Genomic DNA, 25,456 nt, shown 5'->3' on the forward strand with positions numbered 1-25,456 from the left:
GTCTGCCTTCGGCTCAGGTCATGATCCCAGGGTCCTGGGATGGAGCCCCACATCGGGCCCCCTGCTCAGCGGGAAGCCTGCTTCTCCCTCTCCCACTCCCCCTGCTTGTGTTCCTGCTCTTGCTATCTCTCTCTGTCAAATAAATAAATAAAATCTTAAAAAAAAATAGATTTCACATTTTTCATGATTAGGAGAAGCATATACTTAGTATTCTATTTTAAAGTTGAATGGGATTTTATAAATAATCTAACCACCTTCCACGGAAGCCAGGTCCCTCCAGATGTTCCAATGAAAAAGAGTTTCCTAAGTCTAATAAGTTTGGTGAAGAAAAGAGATCATCTCTCTCTCTCTCTTTAGAGAGTTGCGATGCATGGCATTACATTTAAGGCCCCAAGAAGTCTTGCCTTCCCTTCCAAAGAAGAGGAAAAGAAGTAACTTTAACCCAGAATTTCACAAACTTAAACTTGATGTCAGAAATTCTAACATCTTTAATTTTTGTTCCTTGGGATCTCCAATCTAGCTCAACTCCTTCATTTTACATTTGAAGACAGACTCAGTTACCTGACTGATCCCATATCTGACTAGCGCTGGACAGGGCTGGAATGGGACTTAACTCATTCTACTGCCCATTTCTTATATTCTGCTGATGTCAGTGAAAGAAAGCTGTAAATCAGCACATAAGGATATTTCCCATTATTTGTCTGGAGTTTTTGCTTTTTCCATTAAAAGGAAAAAAAGCAATTGAATGTGAAGGAAATCCTAACTGAAAAAGATGAGTCACATTCTTTAATCTGTTGGAACATGGTAAAGTGTGCAAAAGTACTAGACAAAGATATATTTTTACTATACAACACACCAGAAATATAAATGTTAACTAGATGCTCTGCCCCTGTTGCACTTAAAGGATTTGCCACATAGATTTTCTACTTGTTTTGAACAATCCCACATATTCTCCACTACCGTTCAACAATGAAATATACCCTTGTTTTGGCCAGTGGTTGTTTTTGCTTATTCAGCATCCATGCCTAGCTTCTGGAGGCTAAAAACCAAACCACTACCACAAAAACTTGGAAGAACTACTCTTTCCTTATTTCATGCAGTCTTGGTGGTGTTGTCAATCAAGGGGCTCTTTATTCTTTTCCAAGGATAGCTATCTATGCCAATCAAATTCCTTCTTCCAGGAACTGGAATCCTGAGTACAGGGACACAAGGAAGGGAGAAATGTTAGAGCTGAGAAAGTCGAATGGCTGGGTCTTGACAAGGTAATTCTAATTATCCACTTATTTCTAGGTTCTGGACCCCCAGCACTGCCTCAGTTACTGTTCATCCTGTGGTCTTCAGTTAAATGCATCAATCTCTTTAGTAGGGAGAAAGTTCCTCTATTTTTGTTTAAGTTAGAGAGAACTGATAAATACTGTTTGCAAGTGGAGAACCTTAATGAATGTAGTACCCATCTATGGTGCACTTTGCAAATGGATGAGGCATTACCAAAGAGTCATACTTATTATAAGGGTCACACCATTGGTAATGAATTATCCCAGAAAGAGAGAGGACATAAAAATTATAAGTAATATTAAAGTAATGTGTGATAGGTAAAAATATAGCTGCTAAAATACCTGAATTAAATAGGCATTTTGCTTATTTTATCTATAAACAAAGTGTCAAAATTAAAATATATATATATATATGGGTTTGATGATACCAATCTAGGGCTGTGTATTGATTAATCTGTTTCTGGAGGTGGAAAGAATGATACCATCTTGTGTCATTGTATAATTCTATCAAGGAAGTGACAAGCCTCGCTTTTCAGAGATGCCTTGAACTGAAGTGGAGTGTACAGTAAAATACAGATTTCCTCAAATGAATTGCCAAAACCATTAATCTTTATCTAAGGACCCATAATAACAGTTTGTTCCCAGTAGCAGGTGGAGGAGGGAGAGAAAATGTCTTCCAGAAAGCACTTTGGCAGTCAATCTGGTTGATAATAAAACTTGATGAAACATCTGTGATTAATATTAATTCTAATTCTCCCTTTAATGGATAATTGTGAAAAAGATAATTTATCCCATTTCATTTAGACTACAGCTGAGTTTTTCAATTTAGGAAAAGAACATTTTTCCATGTTTCTCAGGTATGAGACTCCATGGGGAAGGAAAACAGGTGCATAAAACCTGCCAATGGCAATGCGATTTTCCAGTTAGCCCTGGAAGATATTCTGTGGGAGTTGGGCTGACCACTGCAGTCTTGGATATGACCCATGGAATGGTTCTCTAAGTGACTGGTATTTCTGTATCTCCACCACTGTAGAACATTCTAAATAAACCACAGTGAACTGACAATATATTTTGATCATATTTGATTCTGCAAAGAGAGAAAAATACCCTTGTGAGTAAATGACAGTAAGCTATTTCTGACCACCAGTGTATTTCAAACTAGTTGATGATAGGAACTATTTTTGACATATGCAAATGTATAATTCAAAGTACCCATAAAAATTTGTCACGGAAGCTACCATTAATTTTGACAGAAACTAGGAAAGTAATTAATTGCCTTTCAAATATCAATATTAAGAATACCATTTATTAAACTAGCACTCTAACTCATTTATATCCCCTCTGCTTTTTTATACTTACTAATATTTAAAAAGGAAACTATTAAACAATGGTCTTATTTTCTAGGAATCAGGATATATTTTATGGTTAAAAACATGACTGCTGTCTAACCCAATATATAAGTAGTAAAACAGTGATTAAATACACATCACTGTTGACCTTTAATCATAACCGAATCATGGCTCCATTTAGATATACTCCTTTTTTCATCAGACTCTAACTAAACACTGGGGAGAAGAAAACAAACTGTCAAGCACGAAAGGTCACAGACAATAGGCAGCACCCACTTCTTCAATGTACCTTCCAAAACCCTGTGTCATGGAATTAGAATATTACAGGAACTTCTCGCTATTCTTTCCTTTTTCCCCAAGTACACATTTTCTGAACTGTTGGTCCAAAAGAAGTATTTCTTATTGCTTGATATTGTGCCTGTTTCCTATTTTTATGTGGCTTTCTGATTCTTATCCGCACTTTCACAGGTTGCCACTTTGCAAAAGGAATTCATTTTATAACAAAAATTTAAAAAATTGTATAAGAAATACAAAAACCCCAAAGGATCACCTGGTTCTTGTTCTCATCAGTGGGGTAAAATTGAATCTTATTTATGAATGAAGCAAATAAGACAGTTTGTGTAGTGAGGCAGAAGGAAGGATTTGTTATTATGACCATTGTGAATGAGCTGCCTCCCAGGATTTCCGTCTATCTTAGTCTTTATTCTTAGACTAGCTTGATCTCTTTTTAACCAGAGCTCCCTGGGTCATAAAAACCCTCACATGACCAAGACTGCCTTTTCTCAGCTGTTGTTCCATTCACTCAAAGCTTCCAGTATCTACTTCTTTGTGGTTTTTAATTTAGACCCCTTTACTCCCACTTTAAGCCAGTGTTCCCAAAGTGTGGTATGATTATCACCGTCAAGAGAAACTGCTGGAGAGCGTGTTAAAAATGAAGATCCCTACTGCAACCTCATAAAAGTTAATGAATCAGACTTTCTGGAAGTGGGTTCCAAGAAGCAACATTTTTACCCCCCTCTGTCACTAAAATTAGGATGGTGTCTTACGCCCTGAGACCTGAATTTCACCTTGCCCCTCAAGTCAGCATGTCACGTCTTTAATGTCTTCCCCCTGAAGCAATCCTCTCTCTTTTTTACGGATGGTGTCAATCTCATAATTTACTTTATTTCTTTTTGCTGTTATTTTCATGGATATATTTTGCTCACATTCAACTGCGAGCTCCTGGAGGACCAAGAATACATCGAGTACTTCCTATTGTCACTTTAAGGTGTCTGCTACTTTGACCTGACGGCTAAACACAGCTCAGTAAGTACTGATGGGTTGACTAATGAGAAAACAATATATAATACTGAGGTGTATCCTTCTATAGCCACTGTAGATTTTTCTGTAGCCACAAATTAATGATATATAAGTACCAACAACCCATGTAGAGTTTAATAAATGGTTTTATATAGCATTTTTGAATATAAATATTTCAAGAAATAGCTGCAATAAATCTTCTAAAATGGTAAACACATCCTATCAAAAGGTCAGAAATTCTGCTATTTGATTAAATTAATAATCCAGCAAATGTTATTGATGTAGCAATTCTACTTAATAAAAACATCACTAAAGCCTATGCAAAAAAAAAAAAAAATTAACTCTGCTCCTATGACAAAGAGGCTGAATAGACACAGAAGGCAATATAGAAACAACAGAAATTGAAGTAAAGGGTATTCATTTCTCTGAGATTAGAATAATTTCTCCTTTTTTTTTTTTTTTTAAAGATTTATTTGAAAGAGAGAGAATGAGAGACAGAGAGCATGAGAGGGAGGAGGGTCAGAGGGAGAAGCAGGCTCCCTGCCGAGCAGGGAGCCTGATGCGGGACTCGATCCTGGGACTCCGGGATCATGACCTGAGCCGAAGGCAGTCGCTTAACCAACTGAGCCACCCAGGCGTCCCGAATAATTTCTCCTTAATACTGGTCCTTTTTATGCAGTAAGCTTCCGAACATAACTTGTCATATATGAAAAAGAGCTAGAAGCATGAACACTGGAGTCAGAACGTCTTTTCTCCACTCTGGGCTCCACCACCCATGAGCAGCGTGGTTTCAGACAAGCTATTTGACCTGTCTGTGCCTCAGTTTCCTCATTGGTTCGATGAGAACAGTAACAGTGCCTAACACAGAGCCGTGATAACGTATGGATGACACGGTGCCCGTAAACGTGCGGAATGGGTGAGTGCAGGCCCCTGGCCAGCTCCGATTCTATAACCAGCCGGCATCTAGCCCTGAAGTAAATTACTTCAACGTATTTCTAGGATAAGGCCCAAATGAGTTTCCCCTTCAAAAACATACTACACCCTATTGCCTTCTAGGTAAGTGCTAAATTCCTCAGAACAGAATTAACAGCCCTCCCTAATCTGGCCCAATCTACCTACCCACTGTTATTTTTCAAAACCTTTCCATTCCAGTCAGACCTGTCTTTTCATTGATTCCCAGAGTCTGGCTGTTCTGATTTCCTTATCAGGAGAGGGGAGGCGGCCGAGCGAGGAAGTCCATGGGAATGCTGTGAAGCTGGTTCTCTGCGGGGCTGCTGGGGGGTCTCCCCAACTCTGGAATCGTGCTCCTGAGCCAGTGCCAGCCCCCCTCACCCCCCTCCCAGGTAAACTCCCGCGGCTGCACGTGGCTGCGGCAGTTCCTCACCTTCGTTCTAGAGATGCTATAAATTCTCCAAGGGACCCTTCTCCTCGTGGAATCTCTACTCCTTTTCCTCGAATTTGCAAAAATGTGTTAAAAACCCCAAGTCTGTGAAAACGGTGGATTTTAAGTAACAACAACATTACAACTAGGAATAGTAATGGAAACACTCACTAATTTGCTGCCGTGCTGCTTACAAACAAGGTAAAACAATCCCGAACATTTCATATTAACGGGGCTGAGGTGTGGAGACAGCTGGTCACGAGGCTTGCCTCCACTGGGCTATTGATTCTGTTAATCAGATTTAAAGCTCTGGAAAATGATTCAGGGTACCAAAGAGACATACACTTTCAATAGTCCTGCTAATCATTAAATGTTTTCATCATAATTGAAATAGGGAGAGTGAATGACACATTTTACTCTGTTTTCATGTTCTGACCCCACAAGCCACTCAGTAGTGCTCTCCTGTGTGAAGCTCAGGGTAAACGGACATGGAACATCCCTCTACAGGTACACGAGCCATTTTTAGAACTGGGTTTGCCTTAAGTTCCAGGGTGTAGGTAGGACTTATACAAAGACTTGCCAAGAGTGCTTGAAATTGGTCTTATTTTAACTTCTTTCATTTATTTACTTTTTAAGATTTATTTATTTATTTGAGAGAGAGAGAGAGCACGCGTGCGTGCGAGCAGGGGGAGGGGCAGAGAGGGAGAATCTTCAAGCAAGCTCCCTGCTGAGCATGGAGCCTGACTCAGGGCTCTGTCCGTCTCAGGACCCATGAGATCATGACCTGAGCCAAAACCGGGAGTCAGAAGCCCAACCAACTGAGCCACCCAGGCTCCCCTCATTTTAACTTCTTTTAAAATATTTATCATGGGGGCACCTGGGTGGCTCAGTCAGTTGAGTGTCTGCCTTCGGCTCAGGTCATGATCCCAGAGTCCTGGGATCGAGTCCCACATCAGGCTCCCTGCTCAGCAGGGAGTCTGCTTCTCCCTCTCCTCCTTGCTCGTGCTCTCTCTCTCAAATAAATAAATAATCTTTAAAAAATAAATAAAATAAAATATTTATTATGAATTAAGTGAATAAAGAGCTTAGACTTGGAGTCAAAGTATGAGGGTCCGAATCCTGACTCCACTACTAAGGACATAATCTCAAGCAAGTTACTGAACCTCCCTCAGCCTGTTTTCCCATCTATACAATGGGGATGATAATAGTACCTACCTTACAGATGAGGAATCAACCAGTGAAAAGTATAGTGCTTGGCACATAGTAAAATTGCAATAAATGCTAAATCACTGTAATTAGGGTTATCAGAACTCATACCTATCAGTCAAGGTATGAGTAAGCCTTTAGCAAAAGGCTGCTTTTACAATAATAACTGCTCTGAATGAAATTTCATTTAAATCATTGAAGTATTCATTATATGGTCTCAAAACTGACTGAACGTCCTGATGTATAAGCAAGACCTTTAAGCCATCTCTTAAAAGTAAAAAAAAAAACCCAAAAAACAAAAAACTGCCTATTCATATTTTTGGTTTTTATTTTACTCTTCTTGTTTAAATTTGTTTCTTAAGAATTAGGTCTAAAATAAAGCAACATTTCAGGTTGAGGACCCACTGAAACTGTTAAAGCAAAACATACAGGAAATTGCATGGATTCAGATTTAGCCAGAGCCTGTGATTATGTAGTTAAGGAAAAAATTAACCTGAACAAATTTTTGTAAAAAAAAAAAATTAGAAAAAGCAAATTCACATTAGAAACCAGATAGTAGAGCTAATAAAAACTGGTCAAGTTTAAATTAAAAACAAAATATGTTCTCTATTAATGACTCAGACATTATTTGGTTTTAAGGATTTGGGGTGTAAAAAAGGGAGTGCTAACTATAAACTAAAACTCAGCTAACATTAATGTAGATCAAACTAGCTGGAAATACTGTACATCTCTGAAAAGAGTAAAACAAAAAGACATTATCATTTCAATTTCTAACAATAATAGACTGGCTGGCTATTCTCCAATTTGTGATATTTCACTTCTGGGGCTCAGAATGAATTAATATTTTTTAAAGCTTTAAATTTTAAAACCAAACCTGGATATAGCACATATATTAAAGTTCTGTTCCTAATGTGAATTTTCTACAAACTGCCTAAAAATGGTCAATGGTAAAGGAAGCCTGTTGCCGAAGTCCACACATTTCCCCTATTAAACAGAGGTAAGCCATAACCCCAAGAAACCGTATTTCAAGCCCACAGGTTACTCATGAACTAAAATAATGAATGATAATGCCTCGTTCCCTGCATTAATATTAAAGAAAAGAGAAAAGAGAAAACTTTATAGCCACTATCAGCTCTCTGAACCATAAATCTCAAGTTTTGAGAATTGCTTCCCAAAAGGGTAGGGAGTGGGGATGAGCTGTGAGAGCACTTTGGAGCCTAGAGATATTTTTTAGCAAGCCAGCAAAGCACTGACACAAATTTCTACATATCTCTGGCTGTGAAAAGTCTCATTTGTGGTGATTTATATTTGCTCATAAAGAACTCTGTAGATAATATAAGCCTGCTGTGATGCTGTATGACAACTTTCAAACCAAGAGTTACACGACCATTCTGTTAAAATAGAGCAAGAATAGATGAGTGGGAAAATCTGTAGAAATAGTAGGTCTTCTGATGAAAGCCCAGAATCTGGCTCCTCCAGCATGCACAATGTTGAGAGACTCACCTTTCCCTCTGTGTGTGTGTCTCCTGGATAACATTGCGATCGTCCATACAAGAAAGTTTTTTTTTTTTTTTTGCAAAGATTGACTAAGTGCGTTTGGTGTGTGCACGCTTGTGTAATTTACAACAAACAACACTTAGCATCACACTGGAGTTCAGTTGCCTTAATAAATTACTAAGGGAAACATGGAGAATAGCATGCTGACAACCCGAAGTCAATGAAGTATAAACACTGTTATTCCAAGTGTCACTGGCATGTTATTTCCATTTCTCCTGGCATCTGCTCTACGTAACACTGCACATACACGCAATGCAGCAGCTCATTAAACTGTTTTCAGTTAACTCTGCAACCAAATTAGTACATTACATGTTTATAAGGCTGAGAATTACTGCTTCCCTGTGAAATTACACAATCAGGTGCGTTATTTCTCTGGGAGATGTGGCCACTTTTGACATTTAGGGATTAAAAAAACCCCCCAAAACAAAAAACGCAGTCCTTTCATTTGTTCCACTTCGGCATTTAGTCTCAGTGTGGTAAAAGGAAGCAAAAGGTGGCATAATTCCTTCCTCCCCCTTAGGAGGTCAGAACTCTACGTGTTCCCTCAGTCTCATAATAGCATTTTAAATTCTTAAAAGGAGCCCAAATAAAAATTATTGTTTTTGAACTTCTTATCTGAGTGTCACAGCCTTTGAAAACTTCAAACAATGCAAAGAGTACTTATGAGTCTTTAGTTTCTTATGGCTTATACCATGAATTTCCATCAAGCCCCAATTATTCAACAGCTTTTAAGCTCCCTTTGCGAACTTTAAGGCGGCTCCCAAAGTCAAAACCTATTAAGCAGGGATGTTTGTTCCAGTTTCCTTTTTCACAGACCTGGCATTCATTTTTCTGATTCTTTTTAACAGGACCTCATCCTTTAGACAAGTCATTTACCAGGGCATGCATTTCTTTTTTAAAAATTCTCCCCACCTGACCAAATAATACTGCCAACTTTTAAAAAATAATAAATTGTTTTAAAATATCCTATGTTCCTATCAATGCCTCCTCCACCTTTGGTTCTACTCAGACTATCTGAAACACGGGTCAAGCATCCACACTCCAAGCATGCCTGAGCTGATGCCAAGCATTCTTCACCAGAAGGTTAACAGGGCGCCTGGCAATAAACAACCGTTTTCGTAAGAGAAACTTACAATTAACATAGAAAAATATCCTGAAGTCTCAAAATATCCTCTTTTATGTTATTTAACCTTCATTTAAGAGCCCTCGAAATTCATTCATGCTTTCCTAAAATACGGCTAGGGACAACGTGAAACAGACACAATTTTCTAAACTCATTCTTTAAATGAAAAGGTGCATTCTTGCAGGTTCGCTAAAGACTACTGAGGTACACAAAGGAAAGAGAACAACTTTTCAGACAGAAATCTGATGTAATCTAGACAAACTTCCAGTGTCCAAGTGGAGAAAAACTGTTTCATTGGATGTTCAAAATAAAGCAAAACTTAAAAAAAAACAAACAAAAACTAAATAGGTTTGAATGACTACAATATACTCTGTACCTGAGCAATTACTCTTTGATGTTTGTGCCATATGCATTCTTTTGCACTTTAGCAAAGATTAAAATGTGTCAGTTTCTTCACACTGCCCTTCAACTCCTTTCTCTAGTAATATAAATATGCCTTGATGAATACTATGTTCTGAGTCTACATATTTAAGAAATTATAGGAGATGAATTAGTATTCGAGCACAGTCCTTCTGGAAATTCCAGTTCTAAACCCCTTGAATCTCAGCTGAAGTATATGCTAGGGCATTTAATGTAGACTAAGACGCCAGCAATCAAAAACATTTTTCAATAATAAAAGCAAAATGTGTGTGTGTGCTCCACATACTGGAGCAAATACTGAGTTGTTCATTTTACGAAAGAACATGGTACTTATAGATCACCTCCCCTACAAGAGTAAAAGATTAAGACGGAAAAGATTACCTCCTGCTTTGATAAATGTGCTGTTTTGACCCTCTTCTATTTCAATAAGAACAATTCAGAAAAAAGGTGGATTGGTGTGAACTGACAGGACCAAAATAATTCTTAATGTACATTACTAAGGCAAGCTGCTGAAAAACTGGACATCCAAAGAGGAATGAAGACTTCCTTAGGCAGATGTAATCCTAGCATAACATTCCTTCAGAATATAGGGCACATACTTAAAATGTGAATCTTCACTAGGCATTTATGAAATTTTTTCTAAAGTATCAATGAGGGCTATTCAAGGTGCCGTAACTTTTCAAAGGACACGCAAAAGTTTTTGTTGTTGTTATTAAGATTTTATTTACTTATTTGAGAGAGAGCACGAGAGAGAGAAAGAGAGAGAGAGAGAATGAGCAGGCAGAGCCGGAGGGACTCAGGGCTTGATCCCAGAACCCTGAGATCATGACCTGAGCCAAAGACAGACTGACTCTTAACCGACTGAGCCACCCAGGCACCCCTCAAAGGACACCCAAGTTTTTGGACGTGAATTGCTGAAGTCATCTTTTTGGCGGTCCAACTGGTCCTTTAGAAATATTTATTGGAGGCTTGGGAATAAGAAAGATTGTGATAATAAACTATTATTATACACCCATTTTATAGATGAAGAAAGTGAGGCTCAGTGAGGTTCAGTTTCCCACAGTCACATGGCTATTAAGAGTAGAGGGAGATTCGAGGGCGAGGCTGCATTCACCAGAGTCTGTGCCTTTTTTCTTTTAAAACCATATTCCACTCTCCCTTTTGATGTAGTGTATCCTCATTATATGATCAAAAAACATTAATAAGAAACCAGGGAATTGCAGTGGTGGGTACAGTAAAACCCAGGGCTTCCAATTTATCTGCTTTTCTTAAACATCAGCATATAAGGAAAAAAATTTAATTGCTTTTTTGCCCTTGGTTTACTATTACGGCATTTATTTATTCAACAAATATTTATTGAACACCTATTCTAGATGCTATTTTCTATTATTTTGACATGAAAATATACCGTTCTAAATTAATATTATGGTTAAGCAGATTCTCCACATTATTATGGAGAGCTTGCCTGATTTTAGAAACACTTCTGTGAGAAACTATACTCTCAATTCCAAACAACCCACCTGCAAATAAGCTTTTGGAACATAATCAGTTGGCAAGTGAGGGACTTTATGTTTGTATTCTCTGGGTTTACTGAATATTCTTATATCTCTTAAAAGGATAGTCAATAACTGTATTGTATAATCAATGATTTTTGAAGCAGATCTTGATCATTTCAGCAAGATATCTCTTTAGAAGTTAGGTTACTTATTTTGTCAGTTTTAAAAACTGTGTAGTGCATATGAAAAATGCCTCATAGCTTAAGACTGTAAACTTTTAATTAAAGCACAGAAAGCAGAGAATTAGCAGTTAACCACACACATTTGAGTAGTTATATACTATGGATTTAAGAATAATGTCCATAGTAACATAGACTGTCTTCATGATTTTAATTTTGAAAAATATGTATTTCAAAAAGACTGGAGCAGAAGTCTTCAGCTCCGATTGTCTTTTCATTGATGTTTCAGGATTCTAACTTCAAAGAAATGGACATTTTTTTCGGCTCTATATTTCTATAACCATATCAACAGGAAGGATTAATACTAAAACAACATGTGTACACAACTTTACTCGCCAGTGAGCTTAGGAAGAGTGTGTTCCCTAATAATCTCTCAGGAATTCCTGGATTCCTTCTGGATGCTCTGACTATAAACTATAAACTTTTACTCTGACTACCTTCTTTTGAAGAAACTTAGATGTTTCTAAGATTTCTCTACCTTTTTGGCATCATTTTCAGAAAATGACATTTGTCTTCTTGACTGTAGGTCTCTCATTCCTAAATCAAGTGTGCAATCATGATTCAGTCTAGAGGCTGAATATTCACTGGATTTAAGAATTTCTGTGACCCAAATTCTGGGTCAGAAAGGTTATCGTATTAAAAGGGTCACCCATCTGGGAAATACAGTTGAAATATCTCTTGGAGATGGAGGAGTATTCTTTGGAGAGCTGAAATTGCATACATGTGTTTAAAATCTATCTTGCTACTATCTGAGTTGGGGTTTCCGGCAGAGTTTATAAAGTAATATCCTCTAAACAGTAGTGCTCGTTGTTTTTAACCTTCTGGTAAAAAAAAAAAAAAAAATACAAAATAAGGTATGTTTTTCCTTTTTAAGCACAGGAGCCATAGGACTTTATCTCTTCAATTCCTGTTAGTTGTTTACTCACTTAATTTCCTCTCAGATCTGCCATTTCTTGATCTGTGTGAACTTTTCTCTAGTTACCTAACTGTGCCTCTGTTTCTTCCCCTACACAGTGGGACATCAGGACAGAACCTCCTCTGCACGCTGCTTTGAGAATTGTAGGGGTTTAGAGCAGTGCTTGGAATCAAGTGCTATGGAAACACCAGGGACCTTCACTTACTGAACATCTACTATGTGCCAAACAATGTAGTATAGGACATAGAGCAGGTGGGGCATAAGCAAACAAGTGTAAATACGCTTGAGAGATAATAAAGCAGGGTAAGAATGTAGAGGATTACAGAGATGTTATCTTTATATAGGGAGATCAGAATGCCTCTCCGATAAAGACGTTTCTTTAGAGCCGACATAAAGAAAGTGAGAGCAAGGGAAGTAGATGCCTGGAGCAAGGAGAGCCCCAGGCAGAGAGAAGATAAAGCGCCAAGACCCTCCTGTGGAGTTTGGGGGTGGGCACTAGCCAGGAAGGAGGAACAGGAAGGAGGGCTGGTGGGGGTGGGGGTGGGCTGGAGTGGAGACAATAAGGCAGAGTGAGAGGACAAGAAGTACAAGAGGCAAGGGTGGGGAACGCAAGGGTCCCGCCACGGAGGACCTTGTTGGCCAGGTTAGAGACTCAGGATTTTGTCTTCCTCAGACAGGAAGCCACTGGAGGGCTCTGACAGGGCAGTGACACGAGTGGGGGAAATAGGAGCCTGCTGCACTAGTCAAGACCACGGATGACGGCGACTTGGATAGGTTGGCTGGGGGAGACCAAGTTTAATAATGTTAAGATGCCTCTCCACTCTGCATTCACCCTCAACATATCCCTTTAACTGGCATTTACTGACCACCTTCTAAGGCGTTGGGCTGAGACACTTTATGGATGTTATTTCTTACCCTGGTGTGCAGACCTTTAGATAAAATATAGTAAGATTCGGATATTAAGGCTCCAAGAAATGTTAAAAACCATCTACTGCAACTACGTCATTTTACAGCTGTGGAATTAGAAATCCAGAGAGATGAAATGATTTACCCAAGATCATACAGTTAGTGAGGCCAAGAGAAGGGCCCAGACCACAGTTTTCCTTCTTTTACAAAAGAGGATTTTCAAAATTAGTGTTTTACTGACTTATAAAAATAACTGAAAGTGCCTTATTTATTTCCCTTCGCCTCTTCTGATTTAAAAATAACAGCAGCAAAACTTCTTTCAAACTTGTTCTCATTAGGTTAATATTTATGAGAATCATTTCTAAAATGAGTACTTCTGAAGCTTCTAAAATAACTCTTTGCCTTAGGAAGTCTATATAAATGACTATTGCCATAATCTATTGACTGGCAGTTCTGCAAATCTATCACTGATAGAAATACCACTGACTTTCTGTAATTACTTTAGTATGCCAATCTCTTACCAAAATAACTTCTGTCGATTAAAAACAGTATTTGTCATATTCAAGAATGGGCTCAGTCTACCTTAGCAGTATCAGCGATTATAACAACTTAATATATTGCCCGTTCCCAAGGAAAGGAGGACATTGCACAGAGCCCGTCTTGGGGACAAATAAAGGATCTAGAACAGTGAAGGACATTTTATCTTGAAAGTAAACGGGAAATTTCACATATTTCCAACTACTCTGTTTTCTTAATTTTGTATAACTCAAACATATTAAGAAGGAAATAAATGTTACTGAGGATAAAGCAGAACTTGATAAGAACGTTCTAAATTGTGTCCTCCCCCGAGTAAGTGATGAGTGGATTTTCTGATAATGAAATCCTCCTCTCTTTCCCCAAGGCCAAGTGTGTATTTGAATTTGGGTTCTCACCACTATACTCAACCCTTCCTCTAGCACCCTAAAGCAGGTCCGCCAAAGGGCTACAGCTTTCTTTTTTCTCTTGGAAGACTTGTTAGAGATTTTAAGCCCTCGAGGATCTGAAATGATCTAAGAACATTTTATAAAATCGACCGGTGGGCGACTAGTCAGGCTTGTTCCCTAGATCGGCAACAGAGCTTCTTGTAAGGTAGTAAGTGTGAAAAGAGCCATTTCCCAATCATCTTGTTCATTCCATGCATATTAGGAGAGAGGAAAATTCAACTGAGGGCCCATTCTCCCCTAAGAATCCTTTAGTTTAATTATGACCACAGTATATTAAACGTCTGTAGGACATCCACGTTAGCTCTGCCACTCTTGCTCTCAGCAGTGAAAGGAAAAGAGAAAACCCTTTCCCTACTAAAGACAGGGAAGGATGCTCTTGTGGTTCGAAAACATGGTTGAAAATTCAATTTAACTGACTACGAGGCCACTGTGCTTCTTATAAATGAACATCTCTTTGCCGCTAATTTTGTGCTATTTTACCTTTCATTAAAAAAAGTAATTCAGGTTAAACTCAGCTGAACAGCAAAAAGCTCTTGATATTTTGAAGCATTTTGGAACAATTACTTTGACAGGAGCCCTTGACAGTTAAATGACTCTGTTAAATGAATGTTATAGAAGACACATAATGATTTTTAGTGAAATATTGAATTTAACCACAAATGAGGAAAAAACCAGTCATAAGCACTATGGGTATATTTGAATAATAACATCTTGCTTGTGAACCTCAATGGATTCTATAATTTCTAAAAATCATGCAATCAACTAGTTAGCTGGTATGTTTCCTATCTCAGTGCTCTCAATTCAGTTTTGGTTTTTGCTTTTGTTGTGTTTTAATCTGAGAAATCAATATGTAAATTGTGAAATTGGCAATGATTTCCTCTTACATCAGTAGGATATTTTAGAATTAGGCAATTAATGAACGCCGTCCCGCCACTAACGTCTCCCTCTTTCCTTTTTCCCATTTGCTGAATGAGATTCTTTCACAGAGTAAAAAATCAGGAAAAGGCAGAAGCCTGCTGCCTGAGAACATGTGAAGTCAATGTAGGTCAGTGTTTCCTCCATCCGTGGGACTCAATATTCCTTTTCTTATTTTATGGATTGAATGTGAGATAGTATCGAGACTCTTACGTGTTTTCTCATGACTAATGACTAAAATATGCACTGAGATAATAAAACTGGTACTGTTCAATTTCCTTTTTAAATTCAATCTCAGTGTAAGTGGGAGTGCCCGTGTGATAGTGAAATCTGGCTTAATATAAAATTCTGTTTTCTGGAGAAGAGGAGCTAGATATCCTCGTAGACTTAAAAAAAAAAAGTGGGTTAGGAGTCTGTGGGGACATTCAGGGTGAAGAAACGAATCAGAAAAACAGGAATGTTCTTTATCTTGCTTGTCTGGCAAGGAGGGCTGAAAAGTCAATGCTAAGCATACTGGGTGGTATTGCTTGGATCTCTCCCCACTGTGTGCAGCCACACTTCCTGATTCTTTCAAGGAGTTGAGGTACATGTACCCTTGTACCCACTGCTCCCTGCATTTACCGTCCTTCAGCAACCGCCTATTTATTTGCCTCTCCTCCCCACCAGATGGTCACTCCCTGAGGACAGGAATGTCTTTTGATCTTGCGCCCCCCCCAACATTTCTGAGCCATGAAAAGTTCAAAAAATGTACTTCTGAGCAAAAGATGTTTAGCTCCTTCAGCTGACAGTGAAAATACTTGGAAAAGGCCAGATAGTTTAAATATTTGATAAGAGCGAAGGAAAAGTCCAGATATACAGCAAGCTGCCTAGATTAAATGTTACCTGTAACCATCCTAACTCAAAGAGTGGTCCATAGAGCAGTAGCATCAGCCGTCACATGGGAGCTTTAGAAGCATGGAACCTCAGGCCCCACAGCAGACCACCTGAATCAGATCTGCATTATAACGAGATCCCCCAGTGACGCCCGAACAGTAAAGTCTGAGAAGCATTTACCTAGATTATATGACTAGTAGGACGCCCGAAGCAGTGGTGTACGTCACGGACGGAAAACAAGGCCACGGCAATATGATTAATGCACAGGTCAGCTGAGAAAGTTTTAGAGCTCTCTCAGGACAGAGTCACAGGTGGGAAACTCACCTATACCAGTTCCTTTGGAACCCTTTCTAGATACTTCTTCATGCTCTTGCCTGTTTAAAGACACAGCTGCTCTTAATAATTGTCTCTTCTCCTTGATGCAAAGAGAGTATTTATCGTCAGCATGCTGACATTTGCAGTTTTGGCTTTCTCCACTGCAAGTGTGGATGACTGAAAGGATATTGCTGACACCTGAATAAGAAATCCAGTGACTCCAAGCTATGTAAATTTAATTATTTCCTTTAATTTTTTTTATTTTTTATTTTTCAGGAATCTCTTTTTCTTTTCCTCAGCTTTGGAGAGGTCCTAGCAATTTTCATTTGAAAGAAATACAAGTCAGCAGTGGTTCACTGAATAGGCTGACACGCAATTTCACAGGGGGAGAGGAGCTGTGTCTTTAATCTAATTTGTGCTCTCAATTCCCAGCTAATGTGTCTAGGGATCTTGATGTATGCGTTTACAAGGAGACATCTGTAATGCAGAGTCCAGCTCTCTGCAATTCTCTGAAACACGGGTAAAAAATTAGTCTGGGCGCTTGCAGCTGCCCCACAGCACAATAACTCTCTGTATACTCACAGATGTAGAAATATTCCCGGCCGGGCCTGAATTCGAATCCCAGAGAAAAGGGTGTGAAGAGCTGGAACTTCTCCGAGAACTTGAGCGGTCCATTTGGAGAGTGGGGCCGGTTACATTCCCATCTCTTGAACCCTTTGGAAGTATGGTCGCAGGCACTGTACCCATCAAAGTTCACCATGTATAGGACATAACGCTCAGTCTTGTCTTCTGGGACCGAGTCCTCATAGTGAGGGCAGAAAACATCCAGGTAGTCGTTGATACAGACGTCAATGTGGTAGTCCCCTCTCTGGAATCTGTGGGAAGAAGAAGAAAGAGATGAGATTATTCATACAGAAAAGACTTCCTGCTCGGAGTCATCAGTGGTGGAATATTTTAATAACGCTGGTGCTAACAGATTTATTATGATAAGTTTTAATTGCATCCCATTAGGATGTAGGATATGGGACTGTTCCAAATCTCAGCAACAAGAATTTTACAGAAGAATTCATTTACATTGTTTTCAAAACACCCTAAATATGGAACTCCTCGAATTCATTTTCAGTCGGGAAGAGACCGACTCGCTGTGTTCCTTTCATTCTTAAAATCACATATATTGAAGCAAAGTTTTGATATTTCGAAACAGCGTTTCATTTGATGAGTGTTTCTGAATAAATAAGTCATTTAAAGAACAAATGAATGACTGAATTGTTTTTGCTATAATTGAGACCATTCTCAATTTCCTATGCAAATATAGAGAAGCAGAGTCATAAAATTGAGAGAATTAGGATCGTAAAATTTAAAGGTTGGAAAGGAAATTCCTAGAACACTTCCACATTAGAGAAAAATAAAAACCTAAGGCACAATGATAGAGCAGTGAGTGACTGAGCTAGATCTGGAGCGGTGAATTTGGGTCCTAGTCAGCCATTTCCCTTAGTGAATCTGCTTATGTCACAAATGCATTTCAGCTGATCTCTTTTGAGGCCCCATCCTTTTCTATATTAAGAAAATTAAAACCAGCTAAATCAAATGAGCTCCTCCCCCCATTTCTTTGTGTTCTAGGGCCGGACTAAAGAGTAGTGAAAGTAACAAGCCAGACAAACACAGCAAAACCCAGGCCCTGCTTCCATCCCGAAAGAGGTAAAATACACAATGCACCATCACACCGTCTGCTTCAGTTCCTAACCTTACAAAAGTTTTGCTTATTTGTGTTAACTAATAACGCCTTTCCCCATCAGATGAGCAGACTTCTCAGGAACTAATGATGTGTGAAACAGGAACTGTTATGTATACAACTTTCTAAAACCAGGACAGAAAAGCCTACAAAACCCTCTGTTTTCAGCTAACGAGGAAAGTCTCTGAGCCCTTAGAAGGTTCATCATAAAATGGTGTTACTGCCAGAACACAAATGCCCATCAAGTCATCTAGTCTTGGGAACACTCTCCAGCGGCAGTGAGCTGGTCTATTCCATTTTGGGGCATCTCTAAATTTTAGCAAGTTTCTTCTTATATTGAGCACAAATCTGCTGCTGTGCAATTTCTCTCCAGTGATCCTGCTCCGGCTGCCTGACACCACAAAGAACAAATCTAACTCCTCTTCCACCAGGCAGTCCATAAAACATTTGGAGTTGTCAACTACATCTCGGTATCCTCCTTACTCCATACTTGAAAATCCTGATTTGTTTGGTTATTTCTGCTCCCAGGCTCCTCACATTCTAGATTCTTAACTCTCCTCGTGTCCTCTAGTTTCCCAGTGTTCTCCTTACAATGCAGCATCCAAACACAATGCACACTTTGGACAGGTTGTTGTGACCAGTGCTCAGCCCAGGAGATCTACTACCACCTTCACTCTGGATACTAAATAGTCATTGATGAAGCTGAGAGTCCTTTCTGAAACAGGACATGATACAAGTGGAAACTGCTCATTTTAGTGAGCAGACCTCGATTTAAGGACTAGATTGCTATTGGTTGAGCACGAGAGTCATAAACCATCTGAGCCTCAGTTTCCTCAAATATGAGTTGGAATGACAATGAGAATCTGCCTTGCTAACCTCACATGACTGCTTCAAGTCAGAGATGATAAAATGTATGAAAAGCACCATGTGAGGGGTGCCTGGGTGGCTCAGTAGGTTAAGCATCTGCCTTCGGCTCAGGTCATGATCCCAGGGTCCTGGGATTGAGCCCCACGTCGGGCTCCCTGCTCAGCAGGGAGTCTGCTTCTCCCTCTGCCTGCCACTCACCCCTGCTTGTTCTCTCTCCCCCCACCCCATCAAATAAATAAATAAAATCCTTAAAAAAAAAAAAAAAAGAAAAGCACCATGTGAATTCACAGCATTATTATTATGAGGATATATTAAAGCATATTAAAATTGGTAACTAACAAAATATTAACTTTTCAACAACAGCAGTAAATGTAAACAACAATAAAAATAATCAGTTTCCCTTTTTAAAAATCCCTAAAGATGAGAAATCACATAAAAATCCTAAATTCTGTCCTCAACTATCAAATGATCCACAGAAACTTCATTTGATCAATGCTTTTGAAAAGCAGCATGCTTATTTATACAAGGAGAACAAGGAAAGATGACCAGATCACTTTTCAGAGGATCTCAAAATGCATGAACATTTTTTTAAAGATTTTATTTATTTGAGAGGGGGGGAGAGAGAGAGAGAGAGAGAGAGAGAGCACAAGCAGGGGGAGTGGGAGAGGGAGAAGCAAGCTCCCTGTGGAGTAGGGAGCCCAACATGGGGCTTGATCCTAGGACCCTGGGATCATGACCTGAGCCGAAGGCAGACGCTTAACCGACTGAGCCACCCAGGTGCCCCAAAATGCATGAACATTTAAAGAAAAACCCTTGGAAGTATTTATTTCTTTATATTTACAATGATCACGGAACTAGGTTTACTTTTTCTTCATTACCAGCAGACGATGATTTGTCAAGATGCAAGGAAAGCTGTGTTGCTTTTAAAAGATTTCTGAACATCAAGGTAACATCACTGCCAAAGTACAAAGAAAAGACACTGCAACATTCAGATAAAAGGGTGCTGGGATATGAATCATCACCACTCAGAGTAGCTTGACAGTTCTGGATCAGAGCCAGATGAGAACTGCAGCAGAAGGCAATGCCCAGATGCACTTTATATTATTATTGTTATAGATTTTAAAGACATTCAAGGGGGAAGTTTTTCCTTTCCCTAAGTGTCACTCATTTTAGCTTCTATTAGCACTTGACACTGCCTAAAAGTGAAAAAAAAAAAAAATTAAAACTGCCACTGTCCCGACCCATTCTGGTTTTTGATGCTTCGAATTTAGCTTCCCTTTCCCAACTTTTATCCCTATTAATACTGCGTAAGTTGTAATAAAACAAGCCATGAGCTTGAAGACACATTTTACACTGGGTTGACCTTATCCCTTTCTGATGACATTTTGCTTTGTGTGGGGTGTTAAATGAATCACCATGGAGCCTAATGTGAACATGTGATCACCCCAGTGATTTCTACCCTTCTATCCATATGACAAAGCTGACGATTCACCACACAATCAACTTAACCCGTTTCAGATCTTTCATTTGCACAAGTTAGTTTACTAAATCAATTTTCAAAGAATGGACAATAGGACAATGTGAACATAAAAACAATGATAAACTAGAACTCATAAAAGGCATTCCTGGGACATACTCAAGTACAATCCAAAGAAGATTTTAGGGTCAGATATTCTAAATACTACCCCGGATCATGCTCTTTGGCTACGAAGTAGTACTGAACCATTCTTTTCTGGCCCTACTGTGAAGAGGCACACATGTACGGCTAATATAACTGAGTGTTTATTATGTTACATTCAGTACCTCGATTTAATCTCCATCACAGATCCTATGGAACAGACACTATTAGTACAGCCCTTTAAAAATGAGGGTTTCGAGACTAAGAAATCAAGCAATGTGCCCAACGTCACCCAGCTAGTAAAATGTGGAGGCAGAAGTCAAGCCCAAGCATTCAGACCTCAGAACTAAAGTTCTTCACTATTCTACTTCCTGAGAGATAAAATCCCTAAAGTTCATAACTCTATTCTTTATTCCCACAGAGGGACAATTCTAGTTCTTGATGGGGTTCCAGTTCTCTGCTTCATTCACTGATGCAACAAACACCTGCTGCATCCAGGATCTGCCACGATATGGCTTTACCTATGTTGTCATATGAAATCCTCATTAGGTAGTTATAGTTAGTTTTATTTTCCCAACGAGGAAATGGCATTCAGAGAGGTTATCATCCTCTTAGTTCATTTTTTTCCCATAGGAAATGAGCAGCAGAGTTAGGATTTCGACCTGAGTCTTATCTGGTCCTGAAGCCAATTCTCTTTGCTCCTAAATGCCATGGTTCCAAAGTTTTTACCAGTTGTTGGAATTCTCCCTTTTAAGGGTTTTTGTGCCATTGGGTTACCTTATGTTTATACTGACCTTCTAGGAAAGGCGGGTGCAAGGTGTCTGGGCCCTGCTCCCTCCCCACAACACTGGTCCCAAACTCCTAAACTGAAGGGTATGTTGACATCCAGAATGCGTCTCACATAGCTCCTGACTCAGGCACAGCAGTCTGGTTTTTCACAGAATGAAGTGCTGTTAGGCTCAGAAGCTGCAGCGATAAAGGATCTCCCCCAACCCCCCCCTTCAGGAAATGGCTTTCATGAGCTTTCGTTCCTATTAAAAGAGCAAATTCAAATCTAGGAAGAATGATTCCATATGCCAGTATTTACAAATGTCATGGGTGGCACGGCTGCTGCTTTAAACACATTTGCAAATTTCTTGGAAATTTTCTTGTAAAGGTCTCCCCCTTACTCCTTATCTTTCATTCCATCCATTGTATCTGTGGTGCTCTACCTCTCTGAAATCATTGCGTATTATGAATTTCTGGCTGCACACCAACAAGCCAGCAATAATTACAATACAATCTCTACTAAATTATCACAGTGGTTTACAGTGTAAAAGCATGCACAGTTACCACACTTAGAAAAGTGATTGTGTTTGAGTAATATGATTACTGCCCTGTGTTCTCATTACACAAAAGTCTCAAAAGCCAGGAAACATCTTGTATGCCTAGAAAGATGGCCCTTGCTCTCCACTGACCTGCGCGGCTGCTAGGGTCCAGGCTCCATATAACATCTAATAGTATATATAACTCTGTGAAGGCATGAATACATTGTATACGTTTACCAAAATTTGACAGTAGACTGGTTGAGAATCAATGTCATTCATACATATTACGAAAGGGTCATGTTAGTTAATTAAGAGGAAGAAAACTCAGTATGGCAACTAGTTCTTTGTTACCAATGCGATTATCAAGCATGAATTACGCACTTTATGATAGTTCTTAATGCCCCAGAAGCTGCGTGGGAGGGTGGATAAAAAGCACATTTGAAGGCTGTTGATATAGCAAAAGTAACAACTGCAGTTGGGATTTTAGTTAGAAGGTCTATTTGCAGACATGTGTGTTTGTCTCAGTTTGTCTTCAGTGTTCACCTGAGGACATCCCTCAGCTAACTACAGTTTTGATTATAAATTTAAAACAATTCTTAACATCTATCTCCTTATTTGACCTGTCTGCAGAAAATGATTCATGACTTGAAATCAAATGAAATAAAGACCCAGATGAGGTAACCAGTAAAAAATTTGCCTTTTCACTTAGTGATCAACAGGGCCCCAGCTTTCTACCCAGACAGGGACCACACACGGCTTCCTGACCAGGGTTAGCAAGAACCAGGAAGACTTGGCTCCTTCTAAACTCAGTAATTTATTTTCAAACAGAAAGAATGGACATGTAGTTCTCGAATACTCTAGTCCTTGACCAGCTTCAAGTGGAAGTTCTCAACTTACTCTGACCCTGCCCTCGGTTCCTCCACTGTGGCAAGTAGATCTAGTTGCCTAGCTTTCTTTCTCAGTGGGTGGATCTTCGTGTCATTGCCCTCACTACCTCCTCTACCCCATGTGCTCTTGGGCTGTGGATCCTGACTGCCAGGAAGGCCAACCCCAAAAGGATGTGCAGGCCGGGCCTCTGGGTTCTGGGCTGTAGAGAAGCAGCATCCTAACCTTTCTTCTCTGAGTTCATCTTTAGCCACTGTCCCCTGTGGTGTTGCTCCTCTCCTCCCTTCCTCATCTGCTAAAGCCAAAACGCATTTCATTTTAGGAGCTGGAAAAGGAAGGGTATGGTGCATATTTAAAACGTTCTAAATTGGCCTTTAGCATATGTTGCTGGCACAGCAGAGAGCCTGCTTCCAGGGAAATATGTACTGAGGTATTTTATCAAGCAGCTCCAGAGCGAAGTTTCTTCACTCCATAAATATAGAAACAGCATTAGTGAAAGAAGACAGAGTAGTTATTAGAGGTTAGGAAGCTGTGAGACACTCTTATCCCCCTCTTTCATTTAGTGTTTTAAAGGATTCAATAATGAAAATGTTATTTCTCATGAACTGGAGAGTTGATTATTACAGTTTAAATGTATTTTAATCTGTCAAAGAGGTGATTGTTTTAATATTCCTATTTGAACAGAACTACAATGTCACTTCTTTAATTACAAGGCAACTTAATATATTACATTCTGAAATTGAAATGTAAAAGAAGGATATGATTTATGGTCAAAGATTAAGCAAATTTATCAGCTTAGGGTTACTCCCAAATTTGAAATCTAGAGTGAATATATCTTGGCAGCCCTGTCTTTTGCCTCTACCATTATTGATTTAAAGGCTAATTTCAGAGTAAGATGTCTCTTTCTAACCAGAAGAATGTCTCATTTGTCCTGGAAGTCCTAACGGGCCCACAATAGACCTGGGGTTTGGCTTATAAATATGTTTTGCGAGAAGATGGGCAGGACAGGAGTCTCTGTTGCGAACACGTCTCTCCTCGTCTCCTTCTGTTATTCTCTCAGCACAGAATGCAAGCCTTATGGCTTTCATATCCAAAGTCTGAAGATGCTCTTTTTGTTTTGTTTTGTTTTCCTGCAGAGGTTAAAGCATGAAATACAAACAGCAAACCAAACAGGGTAGATAAATAATAGCATCACTGGGGGCTGAAGGAAGATTTGTTTTGCTGTTTTTTAATGTCTTCCTTCTCTCATGGGCTGAAACATGTCTGTCTTCCAAATATATTGGTAATTGACCTTCATTTTCAGCTCTGAGATAGAGTCCTGGACAGTTTCTCCACTACCAGGCCTGTTGCTAAGGCTAAATGAGGAAAGTCTGAATGAGGTTTGATGACCGCAACACATCATTTCAGGCAGTCCAATCCAGGTCTTCCAGGCTCTAGAACATACCAATCACAACTAAAGTTCCCACAGAAGTGAAGATTTACAAGTTAAAAAAGAATACTCCAGGATGAATTTCAGAGATGTTTCTTACCTTATTTTGGCAGTTGAAATGCTGTATGTTGTAAACACATACACTTTTATCCAATGAAGCACAAGATAGTGACAAAATATTTAGAACCCAGGGTTGCTGTTCTATCCATTAATATCAATTCCAATAAAGTTCTTATGCGTGCACGTTTTGGTAATTACAAATTCTGCAGCATAAGAGCTTTGCCTTGAATTCAGTAACTGCTGGTGATGAGAATAAGACATAATTTACTTGGCCAGATATTTAGAATTCATTAGTGGTTTAGTACAGTAACCTGTCACCTTTTTTCTTTCCGCATGTGTATGTGTGCGTGCAGGTGTGCATGTGTTTTAAAAACAGTCTAAAAATTTCACAATTAATACCAACTACTCATAGCAACCAGATGGATAGAAACCTCAGCTAGCTCTCCTTTGTTGCTTTCCTAGTACAAGTCACATCAGTCTGAATGACTCTTTAAAATTGGTATCTCCCAAGAGTAACACCTGTTTCAAATACAGGGCCCACAAATTCTTCTCTCCTCCAGTGTTTTAACTCATTTGGAGTTTGTTTCATTAGCTTGACTGAGGAGCTCCAAAGGAAACAAAGCATTAAATTGGCAGAGCCTAAACAAGACTTGCCTTTAGGAAGGGACTGGGAGCTTTGGGTGACAGTCTAATTGCTTCTAAGCCCCCAAAGCGGCCTCAGGCATGGAGTAAGAAAGAATGTGTCAACATCAACAGGCTAAGTCAGCCAAAGAATTAACCAGGCGGAGTGCTACACACCCAACACACTGCAGATCACTCTAATAGCTTTCCAAAAGGGAGTAAAATAAAATAAAGAATTACTACTGTCTGGCATATAGTGTGTGTCCTAGCAGGGGTCACTTCCATAAAGCAAAACAGGCTCTCTCTTGATTCCTGCTGGTCAGGAGCTTCCTGACAAAGCTGCCCTTCACACGCTAAGTTATCCAGAGCTCGACATCATGTCAAGCACACGGAACAGATCACCTGCCACATACACACAGGTCCAAAAGCAGATGCGGGAAATCACCGAACAGGTTATCCAGCCACTGTCCTAGGAGAACAGGATTAAACAAACTGATTCTGTTCAGGGGATGCAGGAGTCAATCAAACAAATAAGCCACCTGCCAAACTGCTTACACACACGTAGCCCTTTTGTATCCTATGGGGATGGAGTTACCCAGCAGAATTTCAGGCTATTCCCAGTTTTAAGAGTAATAACGATAACCAAAGAGCTATCATAAATGTCCTTTCTCTTAACCAATTCAAA

At 39.4% G+C, this 25,456-nt stretch overlaps 1 protein-coding gene across 4 annotated transcripts in view; it reads right to left on the reverse strand.

Annotated features, from left to right (window-relative positions):
• The window catches only part of EFNA5 (ephrin A5), a 277,026-nt gene that overhangs the window by 31,641 nt on the left and 219,929 nt on the right, over nt 1-25,456 (reverse strand). For all 4 annotated transcript variants that reach the window (XR_010413177.1, XM_045899649.3, XM_045899641.3 and 1 more), the window contains one exon: nt 16,835-17,127. Coding sequence is in view for 3 of the 4 variants with exons in the window: in XM_045899649.3 (XP_045755605.1) it covers nt 16,835-17,127 (293 nt within the window). In the remaining variant the exon portion in view is untranslated. The remainder of the gene's footprint in view (nt 1-16,834; nt 17,128-25,456) is intronic.

This window comes from Mirounga angustirostris, unplaced genomic scaffold (assembly GCF_029215605.1).
Source record: "Mirounga angustirostris isolate CCGP_5_RB_7025 unplaced genomic scaffold, mMirAng1.0.hap1 SCAF_7, whole genome shotgun sequence".
Lineage (NCBI taxonomy): Eukaryota > Metazoa > Chordata > Mammalia > Carnivora > Phocidae > Mirounga > Mirounga angustirostris.